The sequence below is a fragment of the Vidua chalybeata genome, chromosome 19, assembly GCF_026979565.1.
Source record: "Vidua chalybeata isolate OUT-0048 chromosome 19, bVidCha1 merged haplotype, whole genome shotgun sequence".
NCBI classification, from domain to species: Eukaryota; Metazoa; Chordata; class Aves; order Passeriformes; family Viduidae; genus Vidua; species Vidua chalybeata.
In genome coordinates this window covers 4930454-4946576 of record NC_071548.1, presented here as the reverse complement: position 1 = coordinate 4946576, position 16123 = coordinate 4930454, and the positions used below count along the sequence as shown (strand labels likewise).

Below are 16123 nucleotides of genomic sequence, written 5' to 3'. Positions count from 1 at the left end.
TTTTTTCCTGACACAGTAGGGAGGAAAAGCAACTTGGGCCAGGGGGCAGCACCAATTTGAAAATCAGTATCTTTGTTAATTTTTCAGCTCTTCTTTTGAACTGGGCTGGTAGAACTGATGACAGGGATGGTCCAAAACTCTGGTCAAAGTTATGTGACAGCAAACTGCTTAACGAACTCGGGTCTCTGGCAGTGATGAGTATCTGGGGTGGAAAAACTTAAACCCATCTTTTACCTGCTCTAAAATCTTTAAGGAAAATGAAGGGGAAGAAAACTATGGGTTTGACAATTTCAAAGAAATATTTTTAGGTTTCATTAAAAAATATTACCTCAAAATGAAGTTTAAAATAGAAGGAAGGAGAAACAGGGTAACAGCTTGATTTTGGAACAATGTAACAACTTATCAGTCCAAGGATATAACAATATCATAACTTAAGGATGTAACAATGTAACAAATTGCATATGTATTATTTAATCAATTTAGGGATGCACCAATCGGTTTTCATATCACCAAAATACCACTATCTGCAATAATTTCACAAGCTGTTGATCTGACCCTGAGCATTAGGTTTTGGGCAGTTGTGTTTCCTCTGCAGCTCTCTGTGCAAATATTTAAGCTGCAAATAGGTTGAGGCAGGATTTGCCTCTCTCTGTCTGTGTGGTGTCAAACCCAAAGCCAGCTGTGCCTGTGGCCTTCTGTGGGGGACAGTAAGGGAGACAATCAGGCAGAAGAGTCTGGTGAATTGGAGCAGTCTGTGCTGGATTCCCAAATAGCTCACATTTCATGGCACAGCCCTCCAGGAACTGTCAGCTGGTCTAGTGAGCAATGTAAGCCAGAGGGGCTCAGGCAACAGTGAAACTGTTGGAAATGAAAGCTGATGGGATGTAAATGGGGAGGATTGGAGAGCATCAGGGGACACAGCTAGAGAGAGAGAAATGCACAGGAGCTCTGCTGCACTGAGAAATCCTTCATTTAGTGGTTTGCTCCTCTCTTATCCATGAGAAATCCCTCATTACAAAGACCTCTCATTTCCTTGTGGACTGGGCTGTTGTCAGCAGTATCTCTGTGTGGGCTCAGCATTTCCTGCCTGTAAATGCTGCAGAGCAGCAGGTGAGTGATGAGTCTGGGGAGAAGAGTCTGAAAGATCAGAGCTGTAAAGTCTCCCTCCTGAAGGGAGTCCTTGTACTCTCAGGGAGGTGAGGCTGTCCCTGCTGGGGGTCTGAAGTAGCAGGGCTGGGCTGGGTGTCCCTGCAGCCAGGTCTGGTTCAGAGGCTCGGCAGGGTGAGGTGCAGGTCAGCCAGGAGCTGCTGCGTGAATTGTTTGTGTACTGCCACCACTTCAGACCTCCTTCCCTTGCAGGTCGACACCAAGCACAGGCCAACCAGATAACTGAGACACAGCCCCCAGAAATCAAGGTCAAGGATGACCTTTCCCTCCCACCCACCATCAACAGCTATCCCTTCTCCTCCTTTGTCAAATCACACTTCCAGGTGGGAACTCTTTTTATCTCTCTTCACTGCCTCCCCTCTGGGCAGCCACACTGGTTTTAGCAACACCAGGAGCAAATATTTCTATCTTTTTTTTTTTGTTTCATTGTAGAAGCCAGATTTCCCTGCCCCTGGTCAGCCTCTGCAGCACCCCTTAACCCACCTGGATGCTGAACACCAGGAGAGTGCACTTGAGATAAACAAACTGGTAAGAGACGTTGTTCTTGACCTTGCTGAAAAACAGGTGGGCACAGACAATGTTTTGAAGACTTTATACAAGAAGTTGCTGGTGGTGGATGCTATTCTTACAATACATGGAGGGCTGGAAAAGCAGAATAAATTGCTCCTTCTAGGCCCTGAAGCAGCCTGACAGAGATCACACACAGCCCCTTAAGGTTGCTGTGTTTTTGGGGTGGCACAGACCAGCCACAGACCACTGGGATCAAAGTGAATTGCCTGCTGCTGGAGCCTGAGAATTTGGCAGGGAATATAGGAACAGGACTGCTAAACTTTAATATCCCAATATTCCAGACTCCGTAGCAATGATAAGGGAAGTCTGTCTTCTCAACCACCTACTCATCTGTCAGTCGTAAAAAAGTTTCATTTAACCCAGATCTTTTCCATGATGTGGTTTATAGCAAACATCTCGATTGCACCTCAGGCTCACAGATGTGTCAGTACCCCACAGGGGACAGTGAACTGTTGTCTAAAGGCTGGAAAAGGGCAGGGACTTTGTCATCAGGAAAAGTACACCTGGAACCACACCCTCACGCTGTAGTGTTTGTGTGAAGGGGATGGTGCTAGTTCATCTCTGTGGATGTGAAACATATATTTCTTTATATTTCTTCTTTAAAATGGTTGAAAATAGAATGAAACTCCAGATATTTTCTAAGTAAATTTAGTAATCTTTTTGGGAACTACATAGAATTAAAATAAGCCCATTAAGAAAGTGAATACCTAAAAACAGTCTCTTGTTTTGTCCTTGTGATCCCAATTATAGAAGAGCATAAGCTTCAATAAAATCTTGTGAATAGGATTGTGTTTAAGCAGAACACTATTATTTTTCTAAAGATCAAAGGCAGTTTTTTTCCCTTGCTAATGAAGTAGGGATTTGCTACAAAGAATTCCATGAGAACTAAACAACCACCATCCCCTGTTTTTCTCAGTGAATCTCTGACACACTTGGTACCATCAAGTGTTTTTAGAAGTGTTGTTATGCTTAAATGTTCTTTACAAAGCCATCCATTTTAGAAAGAAAAATGTAATTAATGATGTATTGAAGTGTAGAGGATGAAAGAAATCATTCTGTACCTAAGGGTAAGAAATACAAACTAAAAAAGCATTGAGGATGTCGATATGCATAGTCAAGAAGCTGAATCATTCAGTGACTGTGTTGAGACACCACATCCCATAGTACTTGGTATAATATTAACTGTACCAAAGGCTTTTAGACACTCAGTGGGCTCAGTAGCAAGTATCCTATGGTAATTTTCTTGTGTGTCTAAGCCCTGCCCAAGGGGAAATATTTTGCCCTAGACCAAATTCTGAGTCATACCTCAGAAGAGACTGAAGTCACCCTGACTTTTAGTCAGGATCCAATCTCTATAAACGTTGCCTCCCAAATTGCCCAGCACTTTGGTGGTGCACAAAAACCTGAGGACAGACCCCAATCTGGTTGTTGGCTATGGAGGCTCCCGGTGTCTCCAAGTCCTTAGACCACAGTTTGGGACAGAGGGTTACAGCTCCAGTTCGCTCTTTCTTGCCCTGGATGCTTGCAGATTTTGCGGTTCATCGGTGACCAGAATCTCCGTGGCTGGCAGGAGGTCCTGCTGGGCAACTACATTGCTGGGAGAGGTTTGAGCGATGCTGCTCTGCGCAATGAAATCTTCAGCCAGGTGGTTGCCCAGACCTGGAGGAACCCGGACACAGAGCACAGCCAGCGAGGCTGGGTCCTGATGGCCACTCTGCTGAGCTGCTTTGGCCCCTCACCAGCACTGGAGAAGCCACTGCTGAAGTAAGAGGAGAGAAGGCCAAGACAGGCTTGCAGAGGGGTTTAGAGGGATGAGCAGTGCTACATGCAGGTCCTTCTCCTAGGTTTGTGTCAGACTATGGCATGGAGGGCTACAGCGCTGTCTGCCAGCGCAAGATGCTGACGGCAGCTCAGTGCACAGAGACAGAGCCTGCACCCTCTCGGGCTTACCTTCCCACCCAGCTGGAGTGGACAGCAAACCAGAGGAGAGGGAAGATGGTGCTGGATGTTCATACCTTTAATGGTAACTCAGTCTTCTGCCCTCCTGCTGTCTTTTAGTCTCTAAGGACTTTTCCAGTGCAGAAATCAGCATTTGGGAAATAATTCCCTCAACTAAGTAAAGTGGATCAGAACACTGTTTGCTGGTACAACCATGGGGAAACAAGCATCTGAATTTAGACCCAAAACTTGCAAAGTCTGGGCATGGTGGGACCTGCTTCTCAGGCTGAGGGATGAGATTGTCCTGGGTTTGGGCCCTGCTCAACAGAGGGTTTTTTCAGGCTATGCATCTCTACAGGGCTGCTATCCATGTCAGCCCATGCAGCAGTATTTGTTACAGGGACTTTCTGCCCTTCTCAAATATTACCTCAAGCTGCCTCTTGAGCAACTAGCAGCTCTATGAATTGAACACAGAACATCCCTACTCTGGCTCCTTGTGAGTGGAGTGATCCCCAAGCAAACCAGGACACTGCAAGAATTTTCACCTGTCAGGTTGGAAATACCAACCTGTGCCGTGAAACAGATATTTTGGATGTGAAGGTGTTCATGTGGAGCCTTCCATGAGCTTTCAGTCCTCAAATGCCAGAGTCTTAGCTCCACTGCCCTGTGGCCCTACTCCACAGCCCTGTGGCCGTGCTCAGGAGTGTGTGAAACTTTCCAGCTGGGCTCTACCTGTGTCCCATGGAATGTGGGTGTTGCTTTGGGTCCTGCCAGGGAGGCTGTGGGTGTTGACTTTGCTCTCTGTGCCAGAGGAGAAGTTCTCAGCTGAGGTGGAGTCCTGGATGACTGGGGAGCAGTATGCAGCCTGGATTCTGAGTGCAAGGTACTGCCAGAGGATGGGAGCAGGTCTGGGGGTGTGTGACAGGCTGTCACCAGCTCTAAGGTTCAGTCTGGTTTGGTCTTCAGGCTGAGACTGATATGGTCACATGCAGAATATTCACTTCTTGCCCACTCCAGCCTGTGCTCCCTCCTTCACCCTTAACATAACCCTCAACCATAAACAGTGGGCTTCTTTAGGAACAGAGGAGCCACTGGTGTGATCTCTGAGAGCAGCTTCAGAGAAAAAAAAAAATTGATAAAAAGGACAAATTTTGAATTATTCTAGTTGATTCACACCCTAAACCTAAAGAACTTAAGCCAGGATAGACAAGGAAAGAAGAAACTGAATGTAATGTTTTCCTTCCTCTCCTTTTCCCCTGCCTGCCTGGACACCTTTCCTCTGCCAGGGGCTGTGACAAGAAGACTCGAGGGTGGTCTGTCTCCATGTTCACTGGCAACACATGGCAGGACCTGCTGGGCTGTGACTTTGTGCTGGACCTCATTGGAGAGATGGAGGAGACCAGCAACTTCATCAGCTCCTCCCAGGCCCCCACTGAGTACCCCATCATTCCAGAAAGGGACAGGAGCATCCTCCAGTCCTCTGACCTGGACATGTGAGCCACCTATTCCTCCTGCCCCATCACTTGTGGCCCATCTTTCAGCACTCATCTCATTTTCCTCTTCAACAGGATCCCTCCTGCTCCAGGTATCCAGGCCCCTGCCTTCCCCCCACCCAGCCTGCCTCCAGAACCTATTGGTCTCCATCCAGGTGAGCTTTAGCCCAGGACTGTGGCTGACACTGGGAAGGGCCAGATGGGCCCCAGCCAGGGCATCAGGGCAGAGGGGGAGTCAGGTGATTCTTCTTGTTGTAGAGCTCCACTCTGAAACATGATTAATAGAGACTGGAGGCAGGGGAATGTTTCTTACCTGCCTTGTCACCAGACTTCTCTCTGCTCCCAGATCCAAGGTTTAGAGATGACCTGAGGACCCCTGTAGGCTTGGATCACTATGTGGATGATCTCTTCAGCCCTGTGCTGCATCAGGGCTCCAGAGTATCTGTAAGTGCCCTGATGTTCCCTCCTGCCTCCTCTCTGCAGCTCTCAGTCCCTGTGAATCCTTCAAGTTTTCCCTGCCTATTCACTGCCCCTGCTCAGCTCAGACATGCCTTTGAATGTCTTTCCCTCTGGGAAGTCTGTCCTTCCGAGCTCAGATAACTGTTTTGGGCTTATTTTGATCCAGGATCTGGAGAACAGGGAGATTCTCACCAGACGCATGAAAGGAGGTGGGAAGATTGGACCCACACAGAGAGGAATCTTTCCTTCTACAGGTCTGTAAGGGCATGGGGACAGCTGGGAACACCTGGGACTACATCACCTTCAGTGAGCACAAGACAGGGAGCCCCTTAAATGCTAACTATTGCATGTTCAGCTGGTTCATGCAGAGCACTGGGATTAGCACAGGCTGCACTCCTCCTAGGTGAGACAGATGCTTTGCAGAGGTGTTAGATAAGGGAACTGCTTTGTTGTGCTTGTAATTTGTCTTCTGAGCTGGCCTTGGGGTCAAGGCAGCAGGTAGCTTGTTTTTGACCCAGACCACTTCTTCCCTAGACAAATATCTGTAAGTCATGTATTCACCTCCTCTTCACCCCATGCTATCACAGAGCAGTTGGTGCCTTTATCAGGGGTGGTTTTAATCTTTTTTATTACTTCCTTATAGAACTTTCCATCATCTGTAGCTATTCCTTGGGTTAGTAAGTCTGAACCCTGAAGAGGTTCTGATTTGTGTGTTTGGTTTCTTTACTTTTCCTCATTTCTGTGGAGCTAAGACTGGCCTTTGCAGCAGGGTGGAGTAAAACACCAATATATTAATGGCACTGACAAATCTGCATGGGTAGGAACACACCCAGCAGTCTCAGAAAGGTAGGAATATCCAATTCAGTCATTCCTGAGACAGGCACTACTTCTGGCTATTGGAGAGGCTCTGGGGCACGAGAAGCCCTATTACAGATCACTGGCCTGAGGCCAGTTTGTCACTTACGTGGCCTTTTAGATGAGTGAGGTATATGATGATCATCCCAGGGCCATTTTCACTGGCGAGGACATAATGATTCAGTAGATTTGTGCTGTGTGCTGACTCCTCTCAGCTGAGTCTGCCCCCCACACCCCTTACTCTGCTGGTTTCACACTCAGTGGGGTTTGTTTGTGGCCCAATATGGGACTCATTGCTGGGAGCAGAGGAATTCCTTTTTCCCCACAGCTCCTCCCCATGACACACAATGCCATCCAGGCCAGGGCTCGTTGTTCATCCAGCCTTGCCACTCACTGCAAAGATACCAGTGTGACAGTCCCAGCCCCAGAGATCTTTGTCCAGTGCTCAAGAGAAAGCCTCTGTAATCATACACAGGCAGGAATTATTTATAAGCTTAATAGTGAAGAATGGTGGTGTCCAAAGCTAGGCTGCAGAAACAGAATCTGGATACTGCTATTCAAAATCTGGCAGGCCACACATTTTTCTTAGGTTTCCTTTTTCCACCTGAGCTTTGCTGTGTCCTGCTGTGGTTGGTGCATGTGGAGAGCACCAGAAGTGCTCTCTGGGGTTGCTCAGGATATTCTCATTTGGGATTCTCCAAAGCACTGTTCACTTGGTCTTTTGCCTCTAGGCTTGTCTGGAATGACTCAAACACCAGTTTACCAGCCCATGCCCTCCATGGTGGGGATGCCAGCAGCCATGCCCATGATGCCAGGGGTTGGTGGGGTTTCACCTATGCCAGGTAATAGCGGTGTTTCTGTAACTGCAGAGGGGAGGGGGTGGAAGGGGGCTGTCAGTGATGCCTGTGCATTTCAGTGTCAGGTGAGGGGCTCAGTGGGGAATGTTCACCTGTAGGATTTTGAAGTTGTGTGTGTTGTCTTCCACAGCCATGGTGATGCCCCAGCCCGTGGTTCCAGCTGTAGATCCCAGCCAGTTGGCAGCACAGCAGCAAGCCTTTATCAACCAGCAGGCCATGCTCATGGTGAGTGGAAGGGCCCCAGGAACTGGGGAAGAGCCACACATTGGTGTTTGTGCCTTCGAAGGGGAAGCCCAGCTCTCCTCCTCTTTGGGCCTGCTCTGTGTCACTCTCTGCTCACATGCTGGGCTGAACTCTATTTTAATCCCCACTATATAGTGGGGATTATTTAAAACTGCAAAACTGAGAACCCTCTTTTTGCCCCTTTGTGTCTATGGGGACACCGAGGCACCATCAGTGAGTGAGGACCAGGCCCTGAGAAGATTCAGCTGTAATTCCCATGGGGCTTTAAGCTGGGATTTGCTACAGATGCAGGTCTGCAGTGTTCTGCTTTCTGTGCAAAGCCCTCTGAGTACATGGCAGTCCCAGGCTGGCAGCTGAGCCTTTGGGGGTGTTAGGAGCTCTGCATCCTTGGCCGGGTGGGAGAAGACTCCCTGGACATGCCTTGTCCACACACTGGGAAATTTGCCGTGCACTATGTGGATGTTCTGGGATTGATTAACAGTGAAAAAACAGGACAGCCTGTAACTCATGGCTGAGTTTGTGTAGTCTAGAGCTCATGGGCATTGCAATTCCTTCCCCAGGCCCAGCAGATGACCCTTCAAGCCATGAGCATTTCCCAGCAGCAGCAGCAGCAGGAGCTGCAGAAGCAGCAAAAGTCTCTGGAGAACTCAAGGCCAAGAGTCTCAAGCCCAGCACAAGCCTCAGCCCCAGCCACTCTCCCAAAACCCAAGAAACCTTCCAGCAGCCAGGCTGCTGTAAAACCATCAAGGTCTCCAGAGCCACCAGCTAAGGCAAAAGAGCCGGTATGAGAAACAAACAGTGGATTTGGTTTGAATTCCATGTCTGGTGTTTGCTCTGCGTCCATCCGTGTGTGGCCGTGGTTTGGCAGAGAGGAGAGCAGAGTTTTATGCTTCCTGATGATACTGAGACCTTTCAAACCCTGCTTGCTGAGTCGTTAAGGATCACACCTCAGTGGCTTTTGCTCTGTGGAGGTTTGGCTGCAAGGCTGGCCAATTCATTTCCAGTTAAGCTGAATTTTTCCACAGGAGAATTAATTACTCTGAGTTCTTTATCTTCCAGCAAGCTACATTGAGCCTCTAACATAATCTCCCTTCTCTGTGCTTGGCTGAGAGTTCCTTGTGTTAGAAACTGACCTATTGGGACACTCCTGGATCTGGAGAGGTTCTAGATCAGAACAGTTTGAGACAAAATCACCCCTGAGCTGAAGAGCACTGCAGAGGTACTGCTGGCTGGTGCTAACTAAACAAGTTGTGCACTGTCTGCAGGATTATGACTACATGGAAGAGGAGTTCTCCAGCAGTGATGATGATGACTGTCCTCGGGAAACCTTCCAGCAGAAGAAAGAGTACTTCCAGAAGATGGGTGAGCATCTGCTACTTTGGGAATTTCACTCATCATAACACCTTGCTCTGCAGCCTTCCTGGCATGCCCAGGTGTTCTTGTCTCCCTGTCTGGAATCCAGCTAATCCCTGCAGGAGCTGCTGGTGATATGTATACAGGAGTTTGGGGTTCTTGTTCAGCTAGCTACAGTTCAGATTGTGAGCTGTTGTGGGGCCAGTTTTCTAGAAATCTCTGTGTATGTGACTGCCACATTCTCCCTCACTCTAGAAAAGAGGTTTTTGCTGACTGAGGCAAGAGTGAGAACTGTGCTATCAGTGCCAGGTTTTTGGTGTGGGTTTGACTAGCTCAAGTCTCCCTTTCTATACAGGAGAGCAGCACATCCGAGTGAAGAAAGTCAGACCTAGCAAAACCTGGACTCCTCCAGCAAAACTCCAGCCAACAGAGGAGGAGGAGGAGGAGAAAAGAGAGGAGCTGGAGAAGAGGGAAAAAGAGGAGCTGGAGAAGAGGGAAAAAGAGGAGCTGGAGAAGAGGGAAAAAGAGGAGCTGGAGAAGAGGAAAGAAGTGAAGCCTGTCCCTAAACCAGAGCCAGGTAAGATGTTATGCAGTGGAGAATCAAGCAGGTTGACAAGGAAGAACTTTCCAGGAACATTGGGCCAGGATTTAGGCAGAGGAGGAAAGGATCTGATTCTTCTGGGAGTCTGCATCTTGACAGGAGAGGAAAGAGGAATGTCAGGCCATTGCCAGTCAGCATCAGAGGGAAAGAAAGTGAAGGTCAAGTGAGATAAAGGGATTTCTCCTGTGTCTTTGCTGGTCTGTTGATAAAAGCTGTCACCCCAACAGCTCCTGCTTCCCCTCTGCCACCTCCTGAGCCAAGGCCAAAGAAGGAGACACCAAAACCAAAGAAGGAGCCGCCTGTAGTGAAGCCCTCAGGCCCTGAGAAGCTTCCTGCACCCAGCCGTGAGATCAGGAACATCATCAAAATGTACCAGAGCAGACCAGCCCCCGAGCCCCAGCCCATCCAGCCCACCAGGTGAGAGTGTGGGATCCCCTCTGTGGGCCAGAGGGACATGGGGTTTCTCTATCTCAGCTCTGCCACATGGCTCCATTGTGCCCAAACCCCATAATGCTGTTCTCTGTTCCCTTGCAGGAAAGTAACCAAGCCATTTATAAAGAAGAACGACCCCAAAAATGAGGCTCTGGCCAAGCTGGGAATGATGAACCCCTCACCTCAGCAATCAGTGAGTTCTTTGCTCTCTGGTTACTTCAGGAGCTCAGCAGAGAGAGCCTGTCCATCCCATTTCCAGCAGGCTGGGATGTCCCTGGTGCTGCAGTAGCAGCATGTGATTTCTGGCTGGGTTGTGAAATAACTGGGAGCTCACACCATGGTCCTGCCCACCCTAGACTGAGTTCCAGTCTGTAAAGTCATCTGAGGTCCTGAAGAAAAGGCTCTGGAGTAGCAAGTCCTATTGTGAGATGCTAAAGGCTGATCTGGAAGCAAGCAACTCATGTTCTCCATGTTTGGCACCAAGGCTTTGGCTTGTTAACATCCTTTTTTCCTTTCCAAACTGGAGGTTTTGATCTCAAATACTTGGTCCTCTGGGTTTGGTTGATCATCTCTTTGTAGATTTTGTGTTGATCTAAAGGCAGTGGTGGGCTGTTCACATAGATCTTTCTCCAGGGGTGGACTGCTGCCCTAGGATGATTTAGAACAGCAGTGTCAGGACAGAGCCCAGGAATGCAGGGAAGGACTGGCTCAAATGTTTTGCTGTCTTGCAGCCATCTCCTGTGCCACAGGAGAAGAAAACACCTCCACCTGTCAAGCCCAAGCCAGGCCCAGCTTCCAGCTCTATCAAGGAAAAGCAGTTGCCTCTCCTGTCCATCTTTAAACCAGAGGATGCCCCACCAGCTGCCCAGGCCCCTCATGCTCCCCCTCTTCCCCCACCAATGCCTGAGGACCAAGGCAGGCAGGAATCCACAGGGAAGGGTGAGTACTGGTTTCACCCATGTGGGATTTGCTGGCAGGGCAGGGAGGGGATGGGGCTGGAATCAGCCCAGGAGAGTCATGGCACAGGTCATGGCACAGGCAGTGTGCCAGGGACTGAGTGAGCTGTGTGAGACCAGGGAGATAGTGCAACCTTATCTGTGAGCAATCAGAGATGTCGCAGTTCCAGCCTGGCCCAGCAACCAGCGTGGCACTTCCCAGCTCTTAACTCTTCCCTTCTGAAAAATGCAGCTAAAAATAGAAAAGTCCTTTTATTGTTTACCAGCAGCATAATTATCAAAGTGGCAATTAGTGGGTGGGCTTTAGACCAGGGAGGAATGGGAAGTCAGGTCTTTCACCTTACAAATCTCTGGAGGGATCTTAGAGACAGGCTCAGGAATAGAGAATGTGTCTCAGAGGGAGGCTGAGCCTGGGAGACCTTGGACACATAAAGAGTGTTTGGATGCTGCCCATTTTAAAAAAGTAGAGCTAATACTTAGCATCAGTAGTTTGGAAGTGTTATTCAGTCTTAGTTTTGCCTTTGAATTTCAGTGTGAGCCTGAATTCATTTTATACATTGGATACCTGTACCAATGTATTTCAAGCTGTTTAAAATTCTCATCAGCATCACATTTCATAATCTGCAAGGAACAGTCAGTCAAACACATTACTGAAGGACTCCATCCTGCAGCAACTTCCCTGGTATAAAATAATTTCCCTGTTAGCTCCTCCTCTCTTAAAAAAAATATTCTTTAGGAAGTCCTGTGAAAGTAAATCAAAGTAACTGGATTAGCCTGAAAAATTCCTTCATGCTTTGGAATAGGGATACAGAAACAGCTGAAGTATGGGAATTACTACATTATTTGTCTATGGACTCTGAAATTTTGAAAGTTTGAAGTGCTTAAATGAAGACATTCCTGCCTCATAAAGTAAGAACTTAGAGCAGTTGCCTTCAGACTGAGCCTGTCTTTAACACATCTGCAGAGACACAATCTGGTGCTAGTTTTGGGTGCCCTGAACCAGAAACTTGCAGCCTCCAAGCTTAGGGGAGAACTTTTATGTTCCTCTGAAACCTTTAGCAGCCTGTTTATAATGACACAACGTGAAACCTGTGCCTTCAACCTCAAGCACTGGGGGAGTATTCTGTGTGGGAGGCTGAGCACTCCCTGTGCCTGGAGTGTTTCTGTTCTTAGCAATGAACTTTGTGGCTAGACAGTGGAAGTGTAAATGCTACCAGAAATTCTGGGAATGACTGGTTTGTGCTCACATGAGCTGGTCACTGACCTTCAGGAGATTCCCTGACTGGAATATTCCATCAGGAACTGTCCCCTTTCTCCTGGTAGGTCTTTGGTGGGTGGAAAGGACCTTGTAACCCTCGCAGCCCATCTTCACTGCTTTTTCTCCCCATGCAGACTCTGCTGTGACAGTGGCAGGTGATGATGGGATCAAGACCCAGCTGTACAAGCTCACCACCAGTGTCAGCTTTTCCTATGTCGACCCTGCCTGGAAAATTTTTCTGCGCAAAGAGGTTCAGTTCCTTAGCTGAGGATTGTCTGGGGGGGGGCGGGGGGAGCTTGTCCCATCTTTAGTTAAAATGGGTTTTTTTGGCCATAGGTACTCAATGCAAGATAAGAGCACAAAGATAATTCTGGGATCACAGACACAGGAGTTGGAGGCAGGGGATCATGTCATGGGGAATCTGAGTCCTGCTCTGCCTTACTGACACTTGTGTCTCAGTTTCTCTACCTGTCCTTTCCTCCCTCTGTAGACTACTGAGAAATCTAGAACTGAATTTGTTGTTGCCTGGTGCTTTCCTGTTAATATAGTACAAATGTGTTTAAAATCATGTATTGGAGAGTGTGTTAAACTCACCAGGGTACATCCCTTGGTCTGACTCAGGTTTTGGTCCTTCACTCCCGGTCCTTCTGTTTACATTCACAGTGTCTCCTCCCTACCTGTCCCTGGAGAGGAACTCACTCCTCCCTGGCAGCAGGGCATATGGATTGCAAAATATCCCTGGGGAGCTACTTCTGCAATATCTGTAACACCACTAATGCCCTCCTCTTGCAGGTGTTTTACCCCAAAGAAAATTTCAGCCACCCTTATTGTCTGAACTTGCTGTGTGAACAGGTAAGCACTGGAGTGAGTGTGGCTCAAGGCCAGTTGTCTCTCTGGGAACAAAACACTGCATAATTACATTGCATGAGTTACCTTCACTTCTCCATCCCGAGCAATGCAGGTCTCTTCCCCAGATCCATTCAGTCCCTGTTCACTCTTCTCTGAGACTCAGTTTAACAGCCTCAGATGCTCCAACACAGCCAGGTGTGGCCTTTGCAATGGAAGCCTCTCTGTTCCCTTCCTCTGCAGATCATCCGTGACACCTTCTCTGAGTCCAGCTTTCGGATCTCCAGGGAGGAGAAGCGCAAGATGAAAGACCTGCTGAGTAATTAACAGCCCCATCACCCCTTCCCCTCTGTGCCCATCCCAGCTTCTAGTCTGGAATGAAAAACGACCTCCAACCCTTTCAGTCAGTACTTAGGGTAGAGGAGAAATGTTTGTCACCGCAGCAGAAAAGCAGATTTGTAGAGTGCAGTGTAGGAATATTTGTTTATTCCAAATGGCCCTGAAATTTCTGTGAGCCAGAAAAACTTAGTTCTGAAATGTTTATTGTGGGGAGAGGAAACTGAAGCCCAAGGATAGGATTTTGATTTGTTTCAAATTCCAACTGTCATCTCTGACATGATCTTCATGGAGGAAGGGATGGAAACCAGTAGTAGACTGGTATGTGCAAGTGTCCTTTCCCCTCTGCATGTGATTTGCTGTGCTGTGAACACAGAGGGACTGCTGGGAATGAATCCCTGGGAAGAGGGAGACTTGACCACCTTTGTCTTTCTAAGCAAGTAACTGTTTTGTAACCCTGCTAGTGGAGTTCCGAGTTGGCAACAATGCCCAGTCCATTCAGGAGGACGGGATAAAGAAGAGGATTGTAGTGGCTGCTCGGGACAACTGGGCCAACTATTTCTCCCGCCTTTTCCCAGTTCAGGTGAGTCTTAATTCTCTCACCAGACCCCTTAGCTGTGGCTCCAGTTCACTCTTTTTCTCCCCCTGCCTGGCCACACTGCAGTGATTCTGTACCTTCCATACCCTGCAGGGTTTCACACCTCTTGTGTGGTATCTCCTTTCCCTGGTGCCACCTGTGCAGGTGGGACGGAGCCTTTGGTTCTCTGTGCTGCACTTCCCTTACAGGGTGAAAAGGGAAGTGATGTGCAGATCCTGGGTGTTTCTCACCGGGGCATGAGGCTGCTGAAGGTGGAGAAAGCAGCTGGATACCATCCCGAGCACCTCAAGATCCTATGCAGCTACTGGTGAGCAAAAGGGCCCTGGCTGCTGCAGGAGGACAGTCTGTGTCTGGCAGGTTGTTGGAGGCAAACTGAATGAGGGAGCTGAAAATTCCGAGTTGTGCTGTGCTCTCTAGGATTATCCTAGGCCAGCTGTGACTCACTGACCCTCCTTTTAATGACTCTGGCTTTTCCTTTTCCTTCCTACCTTGAGCTTTGCTTACAACAAGTGAGCGCTGGGGGTGAATCAGCTCCGTGTGTCATCACAGGGAGCTCCTCAGGGTGAAAGCCATGAGCAGCTGGAGGAAGGCCAACATGGAGAATGTTGAGGGATGTCTCCATTCCCAGTCCTTAGAATGGGCTCCCATCCCCATGTTCTGCATTCCAAGCTCTGGCAGAAGGAGCCTGAGCACGCTGGCTTGTGTTCCCAGCTTTGCAGATATACTGTCAGTGGAGATGAAAGGCAGCAATTCCCTGGAGTTCTCCCTGAAAACAGAGCAGCTCATCCTGCACTCTCCGAAGGCTCCATGCATCAAAGCCATGGTGGAACTCTTCATGCAGGAGCTGAGGCAGGTGAGGCAGCTGGTGTGCAGTAAGGAATGAAGGTGGTTTCCCAGATGAAACTCAGAGTGTCCGTGGGATGACATGATCCGAGCCCTTCATATCCTTGGGACGAGATCTGACCTGGCCGTGGCCTTTCCCCAGGACACCAACTATGTCGTGGCTCTGCGCAGCTACATCGTGGATGACAAGAGCCTGCTCAGCTTCAAGAAGGGCGACCTCATCGAGCTGCTGCCCATGCAGGGCGTGGAGCCAGGTGAGGGGGTGTGTTGGGATTGGCAGGACGAGGATCAAGGGCCTGCTGGACCCATGGTGCCCAGAACCAGAGGAATATAGGGTAGGCTGGCATCATCAGCCTCCAGCTCTGCCAGACAAGCCTTGTCCCAGTTGCCTCAGTTATAGGAATATATGTTTTATATATCTATATCTACATATATATATATATATATATGTTTCCTTAGGATACAGGAAAACTTGGTGAGTCTGGTGCTCTCCTTCACCAGCAGAGAGCTTCAGTGCTCGTTTCTCTTGGCAGCTGCCCTGGCTCCTGACCCTTTCTCTGTTGCTTTTCCAGGGTGGCAGTTTGGCTCCACCGGTGGCCGCTGTGGTCTCTTCCCCACCAGCCTGGTGCAGCTGGCTCCTGCCATTGACTACCTCACCACCAGCATGGACAGACGGGGAGAGCAGAGGAAGAGCATGAGAGCTTCCCCAGAGAGCAGAAACACCAGCAGGGAGGTGAGCAGTCCTTGGGGAGGACACCCAGGGGACATGGCTGGGTTCTGTGGGAGCTGCCAGGGTGGGTCCATGTCTCTGGTAGTGTCTGACATCTGAGGGCAGAGGGAAGATGATGAGTGCTTAGTCTTTGCAGATGAGACACTCAAAGCCATCACAGTGTTGGAGGGGAGGCACCACACACAGATGAGGCCTGGCAGCTGAGAATACACTCTGCAGTTCCTCAGCTAATGTTTTAGGGTGGGTTTGGTGGTGTTCCTGCAGAGTTCTGTCCTTAGCCTGACACCAGAAGCCACCAGCACCATGTTAGTCCCTGCTGGTGACCATTACACCATGACTGACTTTGCCACCAGCTACTTCCGAGAGGCTCAGTCCATGTGAGTAGCCTGTGCTCCTTCCCAAACAGGACCTGGGTAGCCTGACCCACACCAGGCTGTTTCTGGGGGTATTTCTTGGACTGCATGTTCCCTCTCCTCTGTCTAGGCAGGGCCTGAAGGGGACGCCTGTTGAGAAGAAGAATGTGGCTGACCTGGTGCGGCACACCAAGGTGAGCTCAGCCTCTCCCCCTGGCCACAGCCAGAATCCCAG

The 16123-nt window shown here is 49.0% G+C and overlaps 1 protein-coding gene across 1 annotated transcript in view; it reads left to right on the top strand.

Annotated features, from left to right (window-relative positions):
- The window catches only part of MYO15B (myosin XVB), a 44628-nt gene that overhangs the window by 20433 nt on the left and 8072 nt on the right, over nt 1-16123 (top strand). Inside the window, exons 21-48 of the mRNA XM_053960705.1 lie at nt 1360-1490; nt 1600-1695; nt 3266-3501; nt 3582-3760; nt 4486-4558; nt 4962-5168; nt 5217-5323; nt 5515-5612; nt 5794-5881; nt 7214-7324; nt 7470-7564; nt 8143-8364; nt 8848-8944; nt 9291-9397; nt 9636-9651; nt 9764-9953; nt 10071-10161; nt 10700-10907; nt 12317-12432; nt 12975-13034; nt 13272-13347; nt 13829-13947; nt 14151-14269; nt 14674-14815; nt 14948-15059; nt 15378-15538; nt 15800-15912; nt 16019-16082. Coding sequence (XP_053816680.1) covers nt 1360-1490; nt 1600-1695; nt 3266-3501; nt 3582-3760; nt 4486-4558; nt 4962-5168; nt 5217-5323; nt 5515-5612; nt 5794-5881; nt 7214-7324; nt 7470-7564; nt 8143-8364; nt 8848-8944; nt 9291-9397; nt 9636-9651; nt 9764-9953; nt 10071-10161; nt 10700-10907; nt 12317-12432; nt 12975-13034; nt 13272-13347; nt 13829-13947; nt 14151-14269; nt 14674-14815; nt 14948-15059; nt 15378-15538; nt 15800-15912; nt 16019-16082 — 3434 coding nt within the window. The remainder of the gene's footprint in view (nt 1-1359; nt 1491-1599; nt 1696-3265; nt 3502-3581; nt 3761-4485; nt 4559-4961; nt 5169-5216; nt 5324-5514; nt 5613-5793; nt 5882-7213; nt 7325-7469; nt 7565-8142; nt 8365-8847; nt 8945-9290; nt 9398-9635; nt 9652-9763; nt 9954-10070; nt 10162-10699; nt 10908-12316; nt 12433-12974; nt 13035-13271; nt 13348-13828; nt 13948-14150; nt 14270-14673; nt 14816-14947; nt 15060-15377; nt 15539-15799; nt 15913-16018; nt 16083-16123) is intronic.